The sequence below is a fragment of the Pempheris klunzingeri genome, chromosome 1 (genome assembly GCF_042242105.1).
Source record: "Pempheris klunzingeri isolate RE-2024b chromosome 1, fPemKlu1.hap1, whole genome shotgun sequence".
Lineage (NCBI taxonomy): Eukaryota > Metazoa > Chordata > Actinopteri > Acropomatiformes > Pempheridae > Pempheris > Pempheris klunzingeri.
In genome coordinates, this window is record NC_092012.1 from 34,678,610 (window position 1) to 34,703,432 (window position 24,823).

Below are 24,823 nucleotides of genomic sequence, written 5' to 3' on the forward strand. Positions count from 1 at the left end.
GAGGGAGAGAGGGAGAGAGCGGGGGACACGGGCAGAAATCACCGCATGAAAGATATTGGTTCAAGGATATCTCTTCATTTTCAACATATTTTCCTGCCGGGACTTTATCAACAAGTTACTGCGCCGTTCTCGCGTGTCGCCTGAGTGAAGGACTATGGCAGCTCGCCTGGCGTTAAACTTTACATTTAGGCTGCCGATGGAGATGGGGATGTATGCCTACTAGCTGGAACTGCCTGGGGAACTATTACATCAGACCAAGTGACAATGATTAAAACCTGCTTTTTGCTGCTCTGAACCTATTGAGCGACTAACAGTTGCCTGTTAGGTTTCCCACCCCCTCAAAATCACAACTTCACACCGTTCAGGGGAGCGATTTCTACTTTTGCCGGAAAAAAAAAATAAGATAAGTTATTATATCTGTGCAGTCATAATTTCGGGAATAAGGGGGTATCACGTTTTCTTCCTTGAGAAAATTGCCTGGGCGAGAGAGTGGAGTTGAGCTAATTGTAGCCTAATCCCCGGCCCAGAGGCGCTCGGGCAGCCCGGAGCAAGATTTTTCTTTTTTAGCTCTGCTCTGTTATTTAGAGACGGATTATTGGCTTTCTTCTTCTCATAACAAACCACAGGGGCAGTTTCATTTAGGCAAAAAAAGCAGACAAGAAGCTGAAATACGAAGCAGGATTCCAACAAGAGCGCACATTTTTTTTTACGCGTATCCAAATAAGAGCAGAGAAGGGGAAGGAGATCATCTCATCTATGTACAAGGTAAGGACGCTTCCTGTGCGCTTTGGTACAAAGAAGCTCGGTGAGGACAGGTCGAGCCTGCCTTGCAATAGAGCCTTTAAAGCCACAGAGACTCTTTGCAAGCGGTCCATCCCGGCCGCAGCCTGGTGTCTTTTAAAAAGCAGTTTAGTGTGGGATACGGAGCGAGCACTTGGCTTCCCCACACGGCAGCATAGGCTCGTGCTGGAGCTGGATGGCGGTGTAGTTGTGCCACAAACTCGGGGGCATTTGGAGAGAATATTTGAATATTCTGGGGGTTACGTGGACAGCAGCTGGGACTGACCGCCGGCACGGATATTCCTCTGGACTCCCTACAATGTTTGAAACGGTACGGTGATCATTTCAATATTACAGAATGCTGTGTTTTTACGCACGGTGCAGGCGTAGTCTGCACAGCTCTCGGTGAGTGTGGCCGAACTGGTGCTAAAGAGCACCAGCCCGACCCACCGTGGTTCTCCCCCTCCGCGCACAGCCCGGACAGCTGTGGGTTTTATCAAGCGGCCGATGAATCACACGTGTCGGGATCATGTTTTAATTGTACAGCAGGAATAAGACGCCATATTGAGAATTTGGTGGAGTTAAAGGCAGAGCGCGGGCTCGTGGGTAGTGTTCCCGTGGAGAGAGATGTTGCATCGAAACCGTTTCCCATCTGAACGCTTCCGTGTCCGTTTCCTGGTTATTTTAATTGTGTGCCATCGGGATTATTTCATGTGGGATCATGAGTGTGAAATTGGCCACAGCGCTGGAACAGGGTCAGTGAGGGAGGCGGCAGCACAGCGGCTCCCCCCGAGGAGAAAGTTAAAGCCCCCACAGCCGCTGTGCAGGAATTTATCATACATATATATTTATATATATATATATAATGTGTGTGTGTGTGTGTGTGTGTGGTGGGGGGGGGGGGGGGGGGGGGGGGGGTGAGGGATTAAGGGATACTGAATGTTTTAGTGATTTGAATTGTGATTAATTGGGAGTCAGAGGATTTATGGATCTATTTCTTTCTCTTCATTCCCGTCCATGTGTCTAAAGCAGGCTAATGTAATTAGCTCATTGATTGGGTGGTCCGGACAGAGGGACAGACAGACAGACAGACAGACAGCTGGCTGCAGCCTGCCGTCTGTCTGTCTGTCTGTCTGTCTGCTCCAAACTTCTCAAGTCTTTCCAAGTTTTTTCCCTTTTCCTGGGATTTGAAATGTAATCCCGTCCCCCTGTAATCGTATTAAACGAACATGATACTGCTGTGAGGAGGACAACACCCTGAGAAAAGAAGCCCCAGTGTCTCACTTTGTGCCCACTGGCCCCTCTCTCAGAGCCGGAGGAGGGGGTGGGGGGGGGGGCAGATCTGGACTTTGACAATCAGCGGCCTTCAGCTCACCAGTCGTGACATTAAAGTGTGCAATAAGAAACGGATCGATAGTTGTGGTGTGGTGTCACCCCGTGGGTCCTGCTGCTGTCCTCCTGGGGAGCTTCACTCCAGGTCTGCTTCTAATGGCGCCCGGAGGGAAACAGATGAGTAATGATAAGGTGGGCAAACGGTGACCTTTAGCCGGGGATCAGTGAGGAAACATCAAGAAATCAAAAGCTAACTTTGTTCTCTTTCCTTTGAAAGAGTCCAAACCACTGTGACCTGATATTTCCTCCGTGACTCTAACGCTCAGGTTCACCTGCAGCTGTTGGCAAACACATTACGCACCGGTAAGTTAGAGCTAAACGCCTCCTCTGCTCTTCCAGGAGCAGGATGGGATCAAATGGCGGCGTATCGAAGTTAATTACAAATATTTTCTCAACAATTTCAGCAGCTAATCAAACTCAGCCCGTGCTGACCTGAGAGTGCTCCCAGACCTGCAGTCCAGACACTCAGCGTCCTGGCCCGTAGAAGCCTTTCTGTTATTTTGTACCTCTGTTGAATCCCTCTGGCGCTGAGCACAGTGGGGGCAGGAGGCACACTGGGGGCAGGAGGCACACTGGGGGCAGGACCTGTGGGCAGCGGGGCCGTGGGGTGCTGTTTCCTCTGGGAACTGGATTCTGGTGCGTTTTTACGCGTGTTTGGTCCTGAAGTCATGTGACAAGTATCTGTCGGTGCACAACAAGCCATCACCCCCATCATCTTTTGTTTTTAACGTATGTGAGTGCTAAGAGGAAAAGTTACCCCCTCCTCCCCCCCTCCTCCCCTCCTCGCTGTGTTTTCCTGGCTCTCAGATTGGTGGTTGGGGTGTCTGGGCGCATCACGTCTAACACATAAGGCGACCTTTAATTAGAATATTGCAGCAGCAGTTTGTTTTATTCCCCTGGAGGCTGACACCTAGCATTCCTCTCTCTCTCTCTCTCTCTCTCTCTCTCTGCCCCCCCTCTCTGTCTTTCTATCAGTCCATCTCTCCCTCCCTCTCCCTCTCTCTCTCTCTCTCTCTCTCTCTCTCTAATAAGCATCCTCCTATCCTCGCCTCCGGTGCTGCATGAAAAGATGCAAACATACTTAATTAGAGCGGTGGCAATAATTTCCAGGCTAAATATGCGACCAGACAGACATGGAAGTGATCTGATACCGTTCGGAAAGGATACTACCTGCTCCCCTCTGTAGGATCGCTGTGTTGTTGTGAGCGTGTGTGAGTGTGTGAGTGTGTTTCTCTACCTTTATTCCCATGGCTTTCCTCTACACTTGCTTTCAGGAGGGAAGAAGCATGTCACGGCTGTCTCTGACCCGGTCCCCGGTCTCTCCCCTGGCCGCTCAGGGGATCCCTCTGCCGGCTCAGCTGACCAAGTCAAACGCCCCGGTGCACATCGATGTCGGGGGGCACATGTACACCAGCAGCCTGGCGACCCTCACCAAGTACCCAGACTCGAGGTAAGACGCGCCCCCGGCTCTCTCACGTGCTGCAGCCTCGTGGCTGCACTTGGTTTGTCTTATTTTTTTTATTTAAAGTCAAAATTCAGGAAACATGAACTCAGGGTGAGTCGATCTGCGTCTTTTGTTTTAAATGTGAGATGAACTAGTGAGAGATAAAGTCTGTTATTCTGCCAAACAAATCCTGATTAAATCCAAGTAGATTTCAGTTTCTATCGCTGCGGAACGGCTTTATTTAGCGTTTTAGTCATGAAATCAATTATTACATTATTTGGCTGCTGTTTGTCTCAATTGAGTCTAATTGGATTTATGCTGTTAACAAGTCATTTAGCTGACTGGCATCAGGACAACTACATTTCTACAACTTCTCTGCTGACATTGCCCTCAGAAGCTACCAGTTTAATATCTTTTCCAACCATGTGGGAACGTTTCTCTCCCCCCTTCATTATTTCTAAACTCTCATCGCTTTAAAAACGATGAATTTGATTATTCCTGTCGGCTTTGTACCTGATTATTTTAATTGTTTGTTAAATACCTCGGAGGCTTTTTATTTTTATCTCCTCTCGCACTGGTGCTTGTGTTTGGAAATGCAGCTGCTGTCAGGCTGCAGGTCCAGTAGGCCTGGCCCTTCACGTGTGCTGCTGCTGATCTGAGTGAATTCATCCAGCAGACAAACATTGCTGTGTGCAGGACACCCACTTTCCCCAGCCCGCCTTACTTTGATTTCATTTTTGTCAGCAGATCAGTTGCGCTGTGTTGAATCCTGGGAATAAAAGCAGTGATAAAATGAATCCAGATGTCTGATTTAAAAACCAGCTCAGTGGCATTTCTGTCCCCATCAGAGCCTCTTTATATTTGTGGGGTTATTGCCTAGATGTAGTTGTTATAATAAAAGTTGTTAGACCTCCATACTGTACATTTTGCGAGACAGTATAACTTGTTCACACCTAAAAGAGCGACTCTCTGTGTGGACGGGGGGAAAGAAAAAGGGACTCCTGCTCTCAGACATCTGATTCTCTCATGCATGAAGCAAACAGGGTTTTTTTTTTTTATTTTTGATGCACTTCCGTTGTGAGATTTAGTCGTGATGATTCAGCTTGTGTCAGAGCTCTTGGTAATCCACCCTCCCACTGTATTCACGTTTTTAGCTCCATCCACAAACAAGGTGACACCACCGGCGGTAGCTGTGAGAGCAAAACTAACCATGAAATATATCTCTTCTGCAACTATGGGATGTTTGAGGCCCCCCCTGCTCTGCTCTTTCCTTTAACGCAGCGTGTCATTCATTACATTATACAGCCTTGGAGTCCCATGTGGGCCAACGTAAACATTCACCAGGTTGTTAGAAAATCTGCCAGATTGGCTACAGGAAACAATCCTCATAATCCCTTGGTAATAAAGTCTTGATATTCATACATTCTGCTGACAGGAAATCCCTGACAACTCTCCTTTTATTCCTCGCTGTAACATGTCATGAGAAAACTAAAGCTCGTCCCAGACAAGGGTTTATGATTGTTTTGGTTATTAAGACGCCGCTTTGCCCACTGCTTCAGTATTATATTGGGTTTATCCACAAGAAAAGAGTGTTTTTTTTAATCAAACGTCTAATCTTATTTGGCTCCTGATGTCTCACAGCTGTATGTTTGAACACATCTCAGATAGTTGTTAAACTGCAGCACGACATTTCACTTTCACTTCCATGTCGTTTTTTGTTTTTTTTTTGCGAGTTGCTATCGTGTTTCTTTGTTTCCATCCCTTCGGTGCGGCTTTAGACTTTACAGAGAAGTTCTTCATCGGGGGAGCAGATTCAGTGGAGCACAGATTCACGTTAGAGCACCCAAACAGGGTTTGTACAGTGAGAGTAAAGGCCGCGCACCAGTGTGTGAGTGCTGCTTGGACTCCTCTGTGCCGCTCGCTCTCTTTTTCACACATGCTCCTTTGCTCTCCCTCTCCCTCTGTCTCTTTCTGTGTCTTTCTTTCTCTGGATCACACACACACACATGCATACACTCACTGCCTCTCTCTCTCTCTCCCGGCCTCCTCAGTGTACAGTTGGCCTCGGGGCTCCACTTTCCACTGGAGCCAGAGGAAGGAGGGGCCTATTGTGTGAATTAGGATAATGGCTGACAGCAGAAAGCAAAACAATTACACTGGCACAGCCCTGCGTACGTGTCCGGTCGAGCCGGCACAACTGAAAGCATGACCACTAAAAGAGCCGGGTTAAAGAGTTTAAAGTTGATGATTACTTTTAATAGATTGGCCACTAAATAATGTAGCGTGCCAAGAGAAAGTTAGTCTAGTAACTAATGTGTGGTTATTCATCTTCTTCTGTGTGGGCCATATTAAGGGACAGGGGTCATGAAACATTGATGCACACTCTGTGTAGCTCTCAGACAGGACAGCCTGAGCAGTCACTTGAACAGAAGCTGAGCAAATTAGGGGGAAGACGAGGAAACTATTTTGAAACGACCACTGGACATTTTTCTCTTTGCAGACGATTGTTCGGTAGATCTGTGCGGGCCTCGTGCTCTCACAGGGGTCCCACGAATCTTAACAGTTTCTGCTCTTCTGCGAGCTGAAATCACCACAGAATGACACAGAAAACAACATCTCATCATTTCTACTTCAGTCTCGGAAATTTCCATGTTCTGTTTCATTTTTATTCCGTTGTGCTGTGCAGCGTTAAGCCTCTTAGCTGCTCTAAACATGGCCTCCGGTGTTTTTAAGAGGACGCATGGCACTGACACACTGCTGCGATGATCGAAAGTAAAATTAGATGTTTGATAAGACTTTTAGTTTTAATCACTTAGGATGAAATAATAATGAGAATTAGCTGCACAGAAGCAGTCCAGTTCTGTATCTCCCAGTTTAAACGCTGATTGTTAGCAGCACATGTTTGGAGTCAGTTCGTCTGTGCATGTGCACTTTAGTTTCTAAAAAAAGAAAAGAGAAGTCCTGGAGCCCCGTAGGCAAATATTAGGCCCTGCGTGATGAAACGTATTCCCACAGACGCACGGAGGAAGATGTTTGTTGCAGATTTGGTATTGAAATGTAGAATGTGTAAAGGTGTTGACAGATGCATGTGGAACCTGACAGTCGCTGTCTCACAAGTATTAATAATATTCATGTGAAACTTTGGTCTCACGCCCTTTTGGAGCATCTTTAAGCAGGAGTCAGTGAATCAGGTTTTTAGGAGCAGACTGACTGTGTTTCTTCTTTTACTTTGGGAGGCTGCGTTCATTAGACGTCCGTTAGCGTTACAGTTTTCAGACCGCATCTGTTCTTATAGAACCAGTGGTAGTTGCCCCCCTCGCTCCCACCTCCCGCAGTCACGTCCCTGGCAGCTCCGAGCTGCTGCAGCCAGGATCCTGCCAGATATTGCCCACCTACTGCCCCGCTGCCTGCCCTCACTTGGCACCGCTGGGGTGGGAGATCTGAGCTGTTCCTGTCCTTGATAACCTCCCACACCCACCACCTCCACCTCCCTCCCTCTGCCTGCCGCTTTCTCTCTGTCACAGCATTTTTTTTCTCCCACTCTCTTTATGTCTCTCCGTCTTCCTCTCGTATTCTGTTTGTCTCTTTCTCTGCCTCTTTCCTTTCCGTCTTTACTTCCTCGCTCTGTGTTTTTCTCCTCTGACTTCTCTCGGTCTCTTGTCGTTGCCTTCCTCTCTCCCCCCTTCTTTGTCCCCGTCACTCTCCCGGTGTTTTGGCCTGTCTGTTTATGTATCCATACTCTTAATTTCTCTGTGCATCCTCCCCCCTCCCCAACACACACACACACACACACACACACACACACACACACACAGACTCCTTTTCTCTCTCCCTACCTGTTAAAAACACCCCCCTCCAATTCGGGGATTTAAAGGAAAAGGGAAAAAAGACCAACAGAGAAGAAGAAGAAGGAGAGAGAGAGAGAGAGAGAGACAGTAGAAGAGAGGGAAAGAAAAAGAAAAACAGGCAGCATTTTAATTGCTTTTTAAAAAAGTGGAGATGAAAAACAGAGTTAGCCTGCAGGGGTATGGTGAAATTCTAGCTGGAAGAATTGCAAGACCATATGAGAAAGGAACACCTCGGGCAAAACAGGGAGATGAGTATTGGTTTTTTATAAAGCATTTTGCATCGATTTCCAGAGAGAAAGCGAGTAAGGGAGAAGGATGGAGACGGAGAGAGAGAAAGAAAGAAAGAAAGACAGAGAGAGAGAGTGAAAGAGAGAAAGGATGGCGTGGGGAGGGAGAGGAGAGGGAGGGAGGGAGGGAGGGAGGGAGGGAGAGCCATCTTTGCTCTGCTTCTTCACACAGTCAAGTCAAAGAAACAGAGACGGGGTGAATTTGACATGATAGCTTCAGCGTGTTGAGCCGACACATCGGGGTCAGGAGATACCTGATACAACCATTAAACACGAGCTCACACACACTTCTGCAGAGCGCACGGCTGGAATTGTAAATTCAGTCAAATGAGTGTGAGGGTGAAGCCAGCCCTGCTGTTTGTTCATTGACATTCCCACTGCGGCTCCCTTCCAGTGTCTTGTAATAGAGTTTGACAGTGCCAGTGCTCAGGCAGCGCAGGGGCGCATGTGTGTTTGCAAATAGGTTTTACGATTTTCTCTGTCATACAACTTTGTCAGCCGACCTAGAAGCTGTTGCTGTGATTAAAGAGCTGATTACATCAAAATGATGATAATAACAGCAACGCAGCGCCCTGCCAAGAGCTGTTTCTCTCACACAGACGATGGAAATGTGCAGCGAAACCGTTAAGGAGGTTACGTGCAACAGATTTCTTGTGTAAATCACTAGTACGACATGTTTACACTGCACAGGCTTTCCAGGTTTCTCTGCTGAGGGAGACGATGCCAGTTTTATTTCAAAATGACTCACACACTGAAAGCAAATCTTTATGCACTTCAGATTTATATTAATTTAAGCTCAGGGAGATCAACATTCTCGCAAGCGCATGAAAACACTCCTCAGTATTTCAGAGATGCCAAAATAACTATTCTTTTAATGCTCGAACAGGGATGTTTGGGATGTGGAAAAGACCAAACAGATAGAGAGCAGGTGCTCAGATGAGAGTATTAGACCAGCGACAGAGGGGCCTGCAGGTAAGCGGCAGGGAAACCACACAAAGACGAGGGGAAATGAATATCTGTCTAAGGGTATCTCCAGGCACGGCGCCAACATGCCGTGATGAAACTTTAAGGATAACTGCAATTTCCACTCTTTGCCTTGATGAGCCCCTGTAGCCAAGTTCAGCCGAGACCTTAATCTGGCAGTGGAAGGGGTTAACGAGGCAACAAGTGTCTTATTATTACACCAAAGTTTAGTCAATATTTGGTAAAAGCTTAAAGACACATCCAATTACTGTTTTTAATTAATGATTGTGTTTCTTAAGAGGAAACATTATTGATGTAATTTCGGGGTAATTTCATTTTTTCAGTTGTTCCTCTTTCAGATGTTCTTCAATCTTTGCTTTGCCTTTAAATGTAAAGCAAATAACTCATCATATTCAGCCAAATTCACACAGAGAGCAGAAAACAACACATTTTCTGGGATGACATTCAGCGTGATGCACAGTTTCTTTTCCTAACATGGATCCCTGCCAACAAACGCACATTTTTACAGGCCAATATGTTGGCTCTGTTTTCACGTGAAGTGGTTTACTTTCACCAGGATATCTGAGAATAGAATTATGGATCGCTGCAGATCACGTGGGAGTTTCAAAATGGACAAATGCAAGAGTCACTCAGCAGATTCATCTTCCGGCAAGCTGTCATTACATGGAGGCCATGAGTAGCATGTGACAGACGCCACAGCCTGGACCAGCGGCTGGTCAGGGTGCAGCACTGTCTCCAGATGTGCTCACACGAGTACAGTGTGTGGACCTGCCTCTGTTTCATTTCCCCCCCTCTGACAGATGGAATAATAGAGCTGTAATGCTACATTCATGCCATTAATTTCTGTAAGTACAAGCAGCGAGCGTGTGTGTGTTGTTATAATCTCTCTGCAGAAGGGACACTTCAAACAAGTCTGGAATGGAGGAACTGTGCCTTAAGCCCCTTGTTTCAACCTGGGATGCTAATGCATTTCAAGCTTAGTGCTAATAAAATTGAAAAATAAATGGAGGGTAATTGTTTCATGCATTTGAAGGGAGCTGGCTCATTCCATTATGCGCGTGTGTGTGTGTGTGTGTGTGCGGCTGCCTGCTTGCTTGCTTGTGTGTGTGTGTGTTTGTGTGTGTATTTCAATTTTCAGAATCAGTCGTCTGTTCAATGGCACCGAGCCCATCGTGTTGGACAGCTTGAAGCAGCACTACTTCATAGATCGGGACGGCGAGATATTCCGCTACATTCTCAGTTTCCTCAGGACCAGCAAACTGCTCCTTCCAGATGACTTCAAGGTACGTGTCCGCACCACAACGCCCTGTGTTGTGTGTGTGTGTGTGTACTTGTCTGCACCATCAGCTCGCACAGTTTGAACAACACAACATAAAAGGCTGGAGCACGTGAAGCCATGTGCTCAGACACCCACCAGTGTTCTGTGAACTTCCTGATTCTCCTCAGTGCAACTCATTAAATGTGACTGTGTGAGTATTTGTTCATGTTTTCAAAATAGAGCCGATACCACAACAGAGCCGGCAGTTTTGTTTCCACGGTGCCTCCACGTAGACTCGCCCTCCTCCCGTTCAACACATTAATTACCTGTAGTATAAGCATAAGCAGTAATTAGGAGAAGGGATTAGAAGAAATATGGAACAGACTCAGTTGGAGCTTACAGTGGTGGAGAGGTAAAACGCTACCTGGCTAACTGGAGCATGGCCCGGTAATGTGTGTGCCAAAGCCCTGAGCTGTTGTTTTTCACTCAGAGTGCTTTCTATAGAGGTGAGCCCAGGTGAAATAGCCTGTCCGCCCCTCTGTTCCCCCGCGCTCTGATGACCGACTCCCACACGCGGACAGGAAGTGTCACTGACAGTCAGGGAGGCGCTGGGGGAGTCGTGGCGTGTTGCTGCAGTTTAATGCATACTAATGTGCACTGTAGCCGCACACACACTTCACTCTTTGTGGACCACTGAACGCGCTCCGGCCCCTATTAGACTACACACACCTGGCTTCTGTTTCAAAACACCTTTTTTTATTATAAGTAAAGGCAAGTGGAGGATATTATATCTGTTATAAAGACGTTATAAAGGTGTACAAAGATGGAGATGTTGATGAGACAAATACATAAGCTTCTTCCTATCCTCTATATGAGCTGCTGTCAAAGATGATCAGATGTGGAGCGAGTTGTGTTTCTGGCCACCTGCCAAATTTACATCCACTCTCCAGTCTCCTTCTAGCTCCGGTTTGGTCTCCACCACTTTGTGGGGAAGATATCTGGCCCTTTAGCTGCTAAATGTTCACCGTCATTAACGTCGTCTGTGGCTCTGAAGTTGCCTCCATAAAAAAAAAAAAAAAAAAAACAATGAGAAGACAAAGACACTAAAAGCCCAGTGGGGCGTCTCACGTTACACACAGTCAGCTAATCTGCTGTTGATATGTAAATATTGATTAGAGCAGCTTCCAGCCAAAGTGATGGCCAGTCAGTCTCCACACAACCACATGTGGCTCTATCAGAATTATTACATATTCTGCCCCCAGCTCCTGTTCAAGGTTTTTATTCCCTGATACTGTTTCCTGGGTGGATTCTATTCTTCACTTCTACTCCACCTTAAGTTGCGTGACCTTTCCACCGGGCTGGCGCTTGTTCATCATTCTGTACAAGGCGAGGCCAAGCCACACGGAGCCGGCAGCAAACTCTCCAGGCCTCACGGGTAGTCTGAACGAGAGCCAAACCTCAGACAACAGAACACGACATGAAAGGCCTGCATATTTTCGGCAAATGATGGCCTGACTCAGTACCGATTAGTTTTTCCCTTCTTATTCATGCGTTTGCCTGCGTTTCTGTGAAGTCTTGACAGTCCAATCAGGCTCCACGGTTGAAGAGAATGCATTGGACTTCATTGTTTCAACTCATTACGATCCCCTCGCATAAGCCGGTGTTGATCTGCATACCTTTCAATTTGCGTGAAGCCGGGGAAAAAAATGCAAATAGTGCGAGGCGGAATTGAGCATGTCCTTATCTGAACACAATCAGGCTTGCCGTCGCCAGAGGGCTGGGTCTGTTCTGCTGCTGGCAGCCACGGCGCTGTGTGTTTTGCTAAATCAATGTGAAAGTCTGAGCAGAATAGGAAAAGAAATTTTTCAGCCTACATCAGTGGAGCAAAATATTCACTATTAATATCCTCCCTCATCTCATTATTCAAAGTACAATTAATCACAAGAGTGTAAGCAATGCTCAGTCATATTGAGGGCAGGGTTATAAACCGTTGAGAGTTAGTGGCTTCTGTGTCGGTGTGCTCAGGCGTTTCCACTGCACTTTAAATCAATAATGCTTTGTTTTTTATCAGGTATCAAATGCTAAAAGTAGCGGGAAGGAGCTGGGGGTTTTGTGTGGGGGCTGTCCACTGGATGAGAGTTGGCTGTTCTTTTCATCGTGGCCTGTTTAATCAACAACCTGTGAAGCTCTGCTTGTGTGGCTTTAGTGATTTGTTTGTCCAGAACATGTGCGGTAGGCCTTTATCAGTCCTCCGACTTGCTCAGAGTGACAGTTTCTATCATTTTCTCCCTTTTCTTCTCTTTCCCTGCCTCCCTCTCTGGCTCTCCCTCCCTCTGTCCTTCCCTGAGATGTTGCCTTGCCGGTGGGCGATCAGGTCGGATCATTATTTTGAAGCTCAAACGGGCTGTCTGGACACAGGATTGGGGGATGAATTGTCTCGCAGAGCTGGCAGCAGTAGCAGCAGCTCCAGCAGCTAGGACGGAGCTGTTGGCCCTGTCTCCCTCTCATCCTCACCTCAGCGCTTAGGATTACTCTGTTGTTTTCTGCGCCGCTCAGGATGACTAAAGTGCCTCGCAGACAGACCCCTGTTAAAAACATATCCATCCATGGCTTCAGACCTGTGAAGGATGAGGAGCTACACTTTGATACAGAGAGCTGCCTGAAGGGGAGCGTCTCAGTATGAGTTTTGTCAGCTGCAGCAAGAGGGCCAGGAGAGAAAAAGACAGGGAGAAAGGGAGAGAAAAAGGGAAAAAAGGACCCAATCCCCCCCACCTTTCGCATTCTGAAATCTTAAATATTAGACCGTCAGCTTAAGATGTGTTGCGTCAACGCTCGTCCAGATGGAGCTGTATCTGGGTGTCGTTCACCAGGCTCAGATGAAGGCACAGCTTAGATGACGGGGTAACCCAGAGAGAGAGAGAGAGAGAGGGGGGGGGGGGCTGTTCAAGGCTAAAGAGTCTGACAGAAGCAGCGGGGTTAATGAATATGCTGTTTGCTGCCATGCTCTGTTTCTATACCCAGCAGTGGTCCACAGAAGTGAAGGGAAAAACTCTTTTTAGATCAGCGCTCCCTGGCGGCTCCGGCACCCGGCACCCACAGCCACCGATGATGCAGACCATATGAAACATATGTTGTTTCCGCTGCACAAACACACATTGTCTCACTTTGTCTTTAGACTTTGCATTGCGCCAAGACGAGCCGCCTCTATCCGTAGCTATCAAATATACAGCCAAATGCACAACCGGTCGTTTTCTGCAGCTCGACAGCGTCCACACACTAAAACAAACGGTAGCCAGGAGCTACACAACTTGAACATCGTGTAAGAATGAACTCTGAATGGCAGTGATGGAGGTTCACCAAGTAAGGATGAATTGAGCTGTCACTCTTTGTCACCGTGAAACACCAATCAGAGCACAGATTTATTAATTACTAATTGTTTAGCAGAAAGATTTGCAGCGTTTAGGTGTAACCTAATTAAATCTTGTTCTAATAGGAGCATCGGGCCACAAGCCTCATTAACATAAAACTCCCTCCATGTGAGGAATACATTAAAATCCTCCTTGGCTGATGATTGTCCTCATGTTCACTTGCACATATCTTTTCCTCACCTCCCGTCTGCCTCCGTTTGCGAACCTCCGCCTCCCCGTACTTTCTATGGTAGCGGTGAATGATGGTGCCATCTGGTCTTGTGGGAAATTAGAGGCAAGAGCGCGGGGGCAAATGGCCCCCAGCAAGCCCTGCCCAGGAGGGAGAGGCAGACAATCTGCTGCAGACTGTCTGCACACAGGAATGCACCATCCCACTTCACTGGAGCCCCACTGACGGCCTTTCTGGAGTGGGCTCACTAAAACACGCTAAGGGCTAGCGCAGCTCTGCCAAGAGCTACTGTGGAGGAGAAGCTGCAGCATGGCTATGCTTTGTTTATCCAGAGTGTTGTCCTGCTGCTCAGGGTTCATCGCTGGTCTTGGTTTATTGTTCCTCTTTCCAGAAGATGTATTATATGGTAACAAGTGAGATGGTGAACACTGCTCTGCTCTTCAATTAGACATCCCTCCCTTCACTAGGACAAACAAAAGGTCATATTTTTACATTTATATTTGGGGAATTTGTCAGATTCTTTTGTGCAGGCGTATGAATACGAGTTTCTGGGTCAGAAACATGGTGCTCACACCCTTTGCACTCGTTGTTAGTGCTTTCTGAGCAGACAGTGAGGACAAAGGACACTGGTGGTATCTGACACACACACACACACACACACACACGTTTCCTGAAAATATTCAGAAATGTTGTAGGACATTTTGAGCATATTCATCCCAGTGCCATCAGTTATTTGTTCTCCCATGCGTGCTAGCGCCGCACAGTTGGTGTTTCACTACTGTGGAGGGGTCAAAGTGCAGATGCAGCAGAACAGCTCTCCTGGAGTAATTAGAGGTTAAGTGTCCTGCTCAAGGACATTAGTCGCTGCAGGGAAGCCATCAGGACACCCTGTGAATACATCTTCTGCTGCCATCTTAGTGTCGCACGGTACTGTATATGTGAGGGGTTTTGTCCTGGTGACCTTGGCGATGAACTGTAATGTAGTGAAACTCACAGAGTGTTAGTCACACATATAGCCAAGAGGACGGTACACACATGCAAATTCACTGCACTCATCTCGTCTCCACGCCCCTCTGCCCGTGTAGGACTTCCACCTGCTGTACGAGGAGGCCCGCTATTACCAGCTGACTCCCATGATCAAGGAGCTGGAGCGCTGGAAGCAGGAGCGGGAGCAACGACGGATGGCGCAGCCCTGCGACTGCCTGGTGGTTCGCGTCACGCCCGACCTGGGCGAGAGGATCGCCTTGAGTGGGGAGAAGGTCCTCATCGAGGAGATCTTCCCTGAGACCGGAGACGTTATGTGTAACTCAGTCAACGCCGGCTGGAACCAGGACCCAACGCACGTCATCCGCTTTCCCCTCAATGGCTACTGCAGGCTCAACTCTGTCCAGGTAACACACTGGAAACCAGCCTCTGTTTGATGTGAACACATCACCACCTCCTTCTGTGCACGTGGCACCTGCTAGACAGCTAATGCTAACTAACTAAAAGGTTTTTACTGGAGCTGTAGTTTAACGTCCTGCTGCCAAATTCTGCTTCCATGGGTCAGTGTGGTCGTCCTGATGTTAGTGTGTAAAAGCAAAAGTAATGCATGAAATAATCCAACAAATATCCCTCAAGAGGATACTTCACTACAGTAATATTATAGTGACACCATGAACCATGAACCGTGCTGTTACAGGTGTAATATAAGATACGATTAAATAAACTAGTTTAAATTCACAATTAAATGAAAAAGCATGAATTCAAAATTAGGATTTTACTTTAAGAATCATCTTGTAAGTTTACGTTAATTTGAGGAATATTGCAGGAATATTATACAGTGATTAAAACAACAAAACTACTAAATGAAGCCAGAAAACATAATAAAACAGTGGAGAGCCCCCCGCTGTACTGAATCTACAGGTTACTAACTACTTACACAAGAAGTTAAAGTTCAGCTTTGGTTTTGATTTCGGTTCCAATCAGAGGCGTCACTGTGATGCAGAGGCAGGCGACTGTTCTGCTAAACTGTAGGTACGAAACACTGATTTGACTTTACTTTAATAAATGAGCCGTCAGAAGCAGAGCTCGTGTCTTTACAACAAGTTGACTCCTATAACATGGAGCTTCTCTCGGGCCTTTGGATAAATCCTGGGGCAAGTATACAGTAACTTTAAGCAACAGGTTCCCGTCTGATTCATAAGGTGTTAAAAATGGATGCCAAAACACATTATGTAAAGTATGAAGATGTGAGTACGTTACAATAGTGTTGAAACACTTGATTTATAGTTACAGAGTCACACAAAGACTTCATGTAAAGTGCTTCTTAATGTAAACTGTATTTTTGCCTTGAGGCTCTTATTTTTTTAAGGATGAAAGTGAAAGTGAAGATAATTCTTTTAATGTGCGGCTCTCCCTGTGATTTTGCAATGAAACCCTTTATGCATTTTATGTAGACGCTGCACTTCTGGATCTGTTTAAGTTTGATTTGACACTGGAGGTGTTTTATGGCATCAGTCCCGTGTTTGAGGTTAGCCATAGGATGCAGATTCCACAGGGAAACTTCACTGCGAGTCACTCAACATGATTTGTGGCCTTTTATAAACTCTGCATGTTGCCACAGTGGAGCCTCTCTCTGCTTTTTTTACCTTTATTTATCCAACGAAGGATTTTGCTGAGCAAGCAAACCATTTTTCACCACCAGCCTTCAACGCCTCCATACACACTTACACACCTGGTTGGCATTTGGTCCGTACAACATGGCCACTGCACGGCTCCTCTGGTGTCTCAGCGCAGAGACCAGAGATCAGGCTTTATGTTCAGGTCACTAGCCGGCATAACGGCCGGTGTCCTTCGTTGTCCAGATGCTGGAATTCCACCTCCAAACTTTGCTGGAAGGCAGCAGGGATGATATGTGGCCCCTTCCCAGGCCTCTGCATTTTGCCTCAGTAGAGATAATAGCTTGTTGTTGCTAACTGAGATAATGGCTGGTGTGATGGAGCTGGAGGAGAGATTAGCAGAGGTAATGACAGGCGTACAGAGTGTGTCCAGCTTTTCATTCTGTCACAGCCTCCAAGAGGCTCTTGTGTCTGCAGCAGGATGTGAAATGTGAGCCTGGCCTGTCCTCTGCAGTGTGTGGCTGCTCACAGTCCACATAGCACATATCATCTCTTCGCTATATTACAGTATGTTTAAGACAGGTAGTGTGCTAGACATGAACACTCTAAAGGCAGGGTGCAAAGACATTAAAGGGATAGTTCGGATTTTTGAAGTGTGGTTGTCTGAGCTCCTTCTCCACAGTCGGTGTTTTACCTTCAGTAGATGGCGGTCAGCATGCCCCCAGTTCGGAGAAGCAGGCAGGACGCTAAGTAATGCTCTGCTGTAGACGGGGGGAGTTTAGCCTCTTAGAAAAAGGCTCACCTGAAAAAATCAGCACCACTTTAAGTGTATGATATATTTAGAATATTTTGTTACATCCATCTACAAAGACACCAGACTCCACTGAGTTGCTGGTGATCTGCTGTCTCCTTAGATCAAAATAACACAAACGTACTGATGGAGGCAGCGGCAGACCAGCAACTCCTGTGTCCTGTAAAATGACTGTTTTTGTCAGTGGAGTCTGGTGTCTTTGCAGAGATCACTGACGTACATAACAGCTTCAGTGTCAAGGGACAACAGGGCAAAGCAGTGGCAATATTCTACATCTAGCATTCACTAACACTGACGTCGATTTTGTTTGCAAATTGTTTAGCATGTGTATCAGGACTCCAAACTGAGGGCGCGCTGACCGCCATCTAGAAGGAGCTCAGACAACCACACTTCAAATAATCTGAACTGTCCCTTTAAAAACAACTTCAGAAAACTAGTTTTACAGTTGTCTTACCCAGAGAAGAAACTTAACAGCCTCACACCACAGGCTCGATGTAACACAGCTCAGCGCCCACAGCCACAAACAGGCCGACACATGGAGGAGCCTTCCCCCCTCCAGCACCCAGAGGAAAGCTCTCCCGGGCAGGCTAGTGCGCTCTGACACCTCCACCTCCCTCCTGCCAGTGTGAGAGACCACCTCCAGGGAGGAGAGCCGAGCAAGCGGGACAAAGCACGCGTGGACTGCGGCCATGTTTTCCTGCGAAAAATTGAAGAAGAGGAATGGAAAGGGGGGGAAAATGATATGCATAATTTACGCTTTACTCCTTTTTAAGACACAGCTCCTTTTTTAAAAAGACTCCAATATAACACCGCTCAGGGCAATTGAAATACACGTATTGCATTTTTTAATACCATACTTACAATTTCTCAAACAGCCTAAACCGGTTTATACTTCTTTTATAGATTTTTAAATGACTTGCAATATAATTAATTGGCCGCATCAACTAACACAACATTTTCCCACTCTGTTTACCAGTGAGACTGGTTATGGAGTGTGAGCGCATCTGACTAACATGGTCTGAATGGAGTTTTTATTGTTTAGGTTGTTGCTGGGCTGCTTAGCTGAAATCCTCTTTTCAGACAAACTGCCAGCAGAAAGAGGAGCTGGATCCTCCAGGTTTCCTGTGAGCGACGCTCCCTTTTGTCTCACAGCGTGGCCTCTCTTGGTTTAGCTGGGGTTAGTCGTGGCGTCGCGCTCTTTTTTAGTCTCATGCTGGCCCCTTTAAGACACACAGAGACGCGAAATTCTGTCAAAAAGGCACACACACACACACACATGCAAGCGCAGTAGAGGGGCCCGGCTCATTGAGTCGATGTAGATGAGGACACAAGGAGCAGATGGAGGTGTTTTTCGGTGTAAGCGGAGATTTTTCTAAACAACTTACTCATTCTGTCCTCTCTCATTGTTGCGTGAAGGTATGAGAAGGTTAGGAAAATAATCCTCGTCTTACCCGCCAGACAATGAGCCTCTGATCTGATTTCAGTCCTGGACCCCAACCCAGGGGAGCACACACACACAACCACACCCTGCCCACAGAGGAAGATGGAGGGAGATGAAGGGGGGCAGATGCAGTGCTGTCTGGCTCAGAATATTTATGACTGGACTAGTTTCTGAGGATGGATATGTGACAACTTTTAAATGTGCGCTGTTTTCAATCTATCACACGTCAGAGGTACAGCGAATTCACTTTGGTCCCAAATGATTTTATTGAAGCTAAGGTACTGTTGCCGTCTGGCCCGGGGCTGGAAACCGCTGGGCCTTGTGATACGTTGGTCACAATGAGATAACGTGACATTTCTCAGCACTGTACTGTACACCAAGCACAGCGAGCTGCTTTTTACAGTTTATTAGTCAGCTTTTATTCACTTAAAGATAAAATAACATCCCTAAGGTCAGTAAAATCAGTTCTACTTAGGAGTCAAACATCTCACTCAATTACTCCGTAATATTCAAAGCCTTTTTTTTTTCCGGTCTTTTATCAAGAGTATCAAATCCCGGATATGTTTCTCTATCATCTTCTATTCACACTAAGAAATACAACAAACACAGAATAGTCTTGCAGCGTTACAGTGTGTGCTGTAAGTTTAGCCCCTTCTTCATCTTGTGTACTCAAATGTGAGAGAGTGAGGATAAACAGCTCCACCTTGGCAAGTGTTTCTCCATGAAGTCATGAATGGAATTTAGGGAATAATGCAAACCACCTGCGCTGTGATGTAGATCCAGCGGAGAGAAACAGAGAGCAGCAGAGGCACTTAACGGAGGGAAAACATTTAGCCAAAGAGCCACAGAGGTGTACACACACACGCGTCCCAGAGCTGGAGCCGGGCCTGCTGCTCCATACATCACCATGATGAAGCACTCAGATCAGACCGGAGCCAATCCGTCCTTCATCAATGTGACAGCGGAGGCAGTCGTAGAGAAGGGCCCCCTGTCCCCCCTGCTGCCCAGGCGGCGAACGCAACACGTCGCAACACTCTCTTACATGTCACACTGCCACTCCATCAATCCTGCGCCGGGCGGAGAGAGAGAAAGCACAGCTCATCAGAGCAGACAAGGCCACACAAACACCTCGGCTGTGCTCCTCAGCGGCAGAACAAGACATTAACGCCGCTGTGGCGAGGGCTCTCCGCAGCGCCTGTGCGGCTCCAGAGGCCCAACGGGCAGCAGATTAACCTGCAGCCTTGGCGAGGAGAAAGGCCTGCTCACAGCCGCAGCAGTCAGACCCAGGAATAAAAAGGGTGTCATGTTTTTGTTGGCTGCAGCATGGTTAGGTAGTGGAAAGCAGATCTTTGTGAGAGCGAGCCAGGCAACAACCAACAGCAGAGAGTCGGTATAAATGCAGTGAAATGAATGTGATAAAGCATCCTCAGTCAGTGTTTCTGTACTAATGTCACATCACACGGGCAAAAGTTTGGCTGTGCAGAAGTATCTTTTCCAGTTTTCCAGTCTTTTTTTATTTTACAGACCTTTTATTTTTATTTAAAATCCTAATAACAGCTTACACAAAGTATCTAAAGTACTCACTGTGTTGTTTAATATTATGTTATAGCAGCATTTAACATCTAATTCATAAGATGCACCATGTTCTAAAAGCTGAGCATGTAGTTTGTTTGTTACTGCAGTACAAAGTACAGCAGTAACTATTGCTGCCACATAAATGTGATGAGTTCAGTATTCATGTAGTAAAGTAGAAGTATAAAGTAGCAGAAAAAGGGAAACGCTAAAGTTGAGTACAAGTAACTTAAATTGTCAGTGCAGCACTTGTACACTTCTGTCCATCATAGTTTTAGCTCCACAGAGCCAGAAACCACAGATGAGTAAGAAAAGGTTACTGAGTGAGTCAGTGTGAGATCCTCCATCCTCACGTGCTCCAGTCTGTTCACTTCAGTCTGAACTGTACTCACAGTCCCTTTGAGGACAGGCCGAACCCTAAATACAGTTCCTCTGCTCCCTGTGCAGCTCTGTGGGTATTTACAGTGCCGGGGTCAGGGCTCGCTGTGCCGCCAGGATCACCTGAGCTAAATTACTGAGTAGATTCACGCTTCTAAGACAAACTTTCAATCAAAGTGTCCATTTGTAACAGTGAGTCCCGTCAGCTCCACAAACACAGCCACTTCATAATAATGTGCCGCCAATGCCATGAGAACAAATGACTCCGTCAAAGTGTTTTTGTCGCTCGTGATTCCTAAAAAAGCTGGCAGATGGCTTGGAGAATTAGAAAGAGTTGGAGCTTCTCGGCTGTGTTGTGCCAGATGCTTTTGATGAGCAGAGGACACGATGCAGAGACTGCAGTTAGCGCTCCTTGTCACATATTAACGATTGTGCATAGTTAAACAAAAGCGCCCCCCCTGAGTGCAGCACCCATCACATGCTACTGCCTGTGTGTGTGTCATACGTGTCAATCAACTCTGAGCCCTGTGCCACGAGGAGCAAAAGTCTTCCAGTTCCTCCTGAGAGGTGTAGCGAGTGTGTGTGTGTGTGTGTGTGTGTGTGTGTGTGTGCACTCCAGTGGCCATCAATATTACATCGTGCCCCCAGGTTTCCAACCCTGAGACTCGTCCCCTTTGATTCCTGCCATCTTCGGCGCTGGGGTGTTACAGGAGCGGGGCTGATGGATCCCCTCCTCGTAGATTGAATGGCAGCTCAGTGAGTTGGTTCCACTCGTGTGTTTCGGGGGCAGATCCCCGCGCAGCCGAGTCGACCCTGCAACAGTGAGAATGGTTTATCGTGTTTCAGACGTTTAAGGATCGCTGGGGATGAAAAGGCTCTCTGCTTCGATCCCACAGACGGGAAAAGTGCTAAAGTTGTGGGTAGAACTAGTAAACTTTGGTGAAGTGCCGTCACTTCCTCGGTGCTGCAGAAGTGGACTCTGGGAAGATCATCTGTAAACTCAAGTGCACCTGGAAAGAAAGAAACACAACACTGCTAATTAGCTGTGATTCTGTTTCACAGGCCGAATGAAACTTTGACCAATCAGATGACTGTTTGAATATAAGTGAGGCGGGAAAGTAAGCAGAGAGATCTGCATTAGTCCAACATGAGCTGAGAGCCTGCAGCCACCAGGACATGTGTCGGCCGTGTAAGAGGCTGCGTTACTCTCTGGGGTCAGCTGGGACTGATTTGAGGACTTTGTCCCGTGGACACTGAAACCTTTAACTTGGATACATCTTAATTATTGAGTGTTGTGTTTATTCCCCCGTGGCACTAATTCACTGTGTCAAACTGAATGTGAGGGGTTTTTTTTTTTATAGCTTCTCGTACTCATTACAGGATTCTTGAATCAGTTACAACTATCTATGATAATATCCTCAAGTCTTTTGTGTTGCCATGCATTAATGATAAAAGTGTTTTCAGACTATCTTCATTGATCAGGCCATTCTCCTCTGTGACCAAATTCATTGCCGAACATGACAGAGTCCCACATGCGTTAAGAGATGATGGGGAAAAATGCAATGTGATGCAATGATCAAAGAAGGCTATGTAATATCATTTCCATAATCGTTAGGCTCCTCCGTCGTCTGTCATGGATTTGGGAGTGTTTGATGCTTGGGCAGGTCTCTTAATTAGCCGTCCTCACCATCAGCTGTCTGCCGCCCCTTCTGTCTCACAAATTATGGTTTGTCGTCGTCGTATGGCCAGAGGACGAAAGGAGGGGGGGTACATTTTCCAAGTGGTCCTTTCTGCTTACAAGCAGCACGTCGGCCCGCATTTTAGTTTTAATCAGGAAGTGGGGGAGGGGAGGGGGCGCTTCAGGTCTGTTCAACAAGTTTGTGTGTTAATGTGTGTGTTATGATTTGCATTTGAGCGTTTGCACTCTTGCACACACACATCACGACTGTCTCCGTGTGCTTCTGTGTGATTTATCTTCCCTCCTCTGTTGCGCTAATCCCCAGTCGGGGGAGGCTGCAGCCCTTCGACCTGGAGGCCTAAACGCCCCAATTTAGCCCTCCGATGGGGCCCCGGCTCCTGTAATTAGAGAGGTCATCCTTTGCCATGAGTGTGTGTATCCGTGTGTGTATCCTTGTGTGTGTCTGAAGAAGCTGATGTATTTTGTGCAAACTTCTCTGGCTCTGAATCAGGCAGGAGGGGTTGGCCCTCGGCGAGACCTTTCATTTCCATGTGCTGCACACTCCATTAAAAAGGACGGGGGAATAAGTAAATACGCGGCCCTCCTCGCACTGGGATTTAGATATACCCCCTCCAAAAAAAAACAACATCCCACGAGGATTACTGCATAAGAGGAGAGAAAAGTAATCTATGAGTTCACGTGTGTGTGTCCCAGTCTATCTGCATGTGGACTAGTGTGCGTATCGATGCTCGGACTGCAGGGCTAACATGCACCGCTGTCTCCCTGCAGCTCCAACACAGATCACCCAGAACTCCCCATCCTCATTCCCCACACGTCGCCTCTCCTTCTCTCACGGACCTCACTTCTCCTCTCACCCCAGCCTCATTACTCAAATTAGGAGCCCCAGTAATCACCACGCTGAGCTCCACTCAGCCCCCGAACACACCTCGCTCACACTCCGCTCTCCTCATCCCTTTGAGCTCATGCCCTCGGTTCAGGAGCCGATCCCGCACAAGCGGCATGAATATTGCAGAGGTGGTGTGATGTCGGAGAGCCCTCTGGTTTTATTCCATCACTACATGTGATTGGAGGGGAGGGTTAATGACACACGGTATATGTCGAGACTGATGGGTGTGAGGGTGGATGGATGGATGGATGGATGGATGGATGGATTTCAAAAAGGGAGGGATACCTATCCAGGGCTTACTGATATTGGCTCTGATGATGCTTTATTGAACGTGCAGAACATGCAGCGAGACATCACGAAACTTTGCTGTAAGCTGTAAGTCATAATTATTCTTATGGATGAAATGACTCCGGTCTGATTTCTCACATTTCCAGCAGAAAGGTATTTATCACACTGATAAACGTCCGTATGTTTAGATTAAAAGCTTTTCTGGTTCACACATTAGGCCTGACAGACCTGCCAATCACTACTGGTGCTGTGTAGCGCAGCCATCTTGGATTTTGAAGTTGGGGTTCGCGAGGTCTCTTCCAACTTTCCGGGCTTGAAATTTCAGAAGGGAGGGCTGGGGGGGGGGGAAGACAGGAGAGCGGCATCGATCTTCTCATGTAACTCAAACAAACCTGCATCTCTACCAGAAACACTTTGTGAACGCCGTGTCGACGTGTCATTAACGCTCTGCTCTCTGCTCTCTTCCACCTGTCTTCAGGTTCTGGAGCGTCTTTTCCAGAAAGGTTTCAGCGTGGCGGCGTCTTGTGGAGGCGGCGTGGACTCATCCCAGTTCAGCGAGTACGTGTTGTGTCGTGAGGACCGCCGGAGTCTCTCCATCAACACTCCCATCAGGATAAAACAGGAACCCCTGGACTAGAGCATTCTGGGAGAGGGACTGCCTACACCCCCCAACACTCCTGCCATCTTCTCACACCAACACCCCCACCCCCACCCACCCTACCCTCACAGAACCACAACCACCCCCAGCATACCTAAGTATTAGCAGAGGCCTGTTAACCTCGCCAGCTCTGCAGAGCTCGAAGGGGAATGTAGAACCAAACAAAGGAAAAAAAGCATCAGCAGCAAAAGTTTTTGATTATGTTAAATAACGCCCAAAGAATCTGGGACTGTGATGAAAACAACAACAACAAACGGACTCAACAGCAGCTCACTCCGTGACTGGTTGATTTCTCCCTCATCTTCTTATGAGAAAAGTGTCCTCCCATCCCAGTGCACTCCCAAACACACTCACACACACACACACACTCACACACACACACACACACACACACCCCCCGCCCTCCGACCGGTGTGTCATCCTCTCCTGTGTCTGTGTGAGGCTCACGTCGTGTCTGAGTGCTGACGAGTCTGACCTGCTGTGGGACAAGGAAGCTTTGGCAGACAGGACCCTGTTACGGACGACAGGAAGAGGATCTCATCTCTCTAGGCCCCCAAAAGGCCCAAATCCCTGAGCCCCCCGCGACACTCGGACCCCGTCCCGCCTCGCTCCGCGGGGCCTCCTGCAGACGGCGGGGCCTGGTTTGCCAAACTGATTGTTTATTACAATTTTCATTGTTGTTTCTAAAGTATGTTCTTCTTGCTCCTTTTGCTGTTCTTATCATGACATGGTGTAAACAATTATTATTAATAAGATTATTTTTAATGTCTCCTTTTTCCTTTCTCCAATATGAAGGATGTATGAACGTTGTATTCATTAGGCTTTGAGAGCTTGTGAGGGAGCGTTTCTTGGCAGTAGCTGCAGAAACTCAGATGTCTGCAGGCTATGTGGCTAAAGCGA

General features: G+C 47.2%; 1 protein-coding gene across 2 annotated transcripts; it reads left to right on the forward strand.

Annotated features, from left to right (window-relative positions):
* The first annotated feature begins 708 nt into the window (after window positions 1-708).
* LOC139204361 (BTB/POZ domain-containing protein kctd15) lies at window positions 709-23,902 on the forward strand. Of its 2 annotated transcripts, none has more exons than XM_070834376.1 (5): window positions 709-765; window positions 3,447-3,622; window positions 9,874-10,018; window positions 14,676-14,981; window positions 23,744-23,902. In XM_070834376.1, the coding sequence occupies exons 1-5, from the start codon at window positions 757-759 to the stop codon at window positions 23,900-23,902; spliced, it is 795 nt and encodes a 264-aa protein (XP_070690477.1). In that variant the 5' UTR covers window positions 709-756. The 2 variants fall into 2 exon arrangements, with proteins under 2 accessions (XP_070690477.1, XP_070690485.1); XM_070834384.1 differs by lacking the exon at window positions 709-765 and adding an exon at window positions 1,100-1,111.
* Window positions 23,903-24,823: the final 921 nt, after the last annotated feature.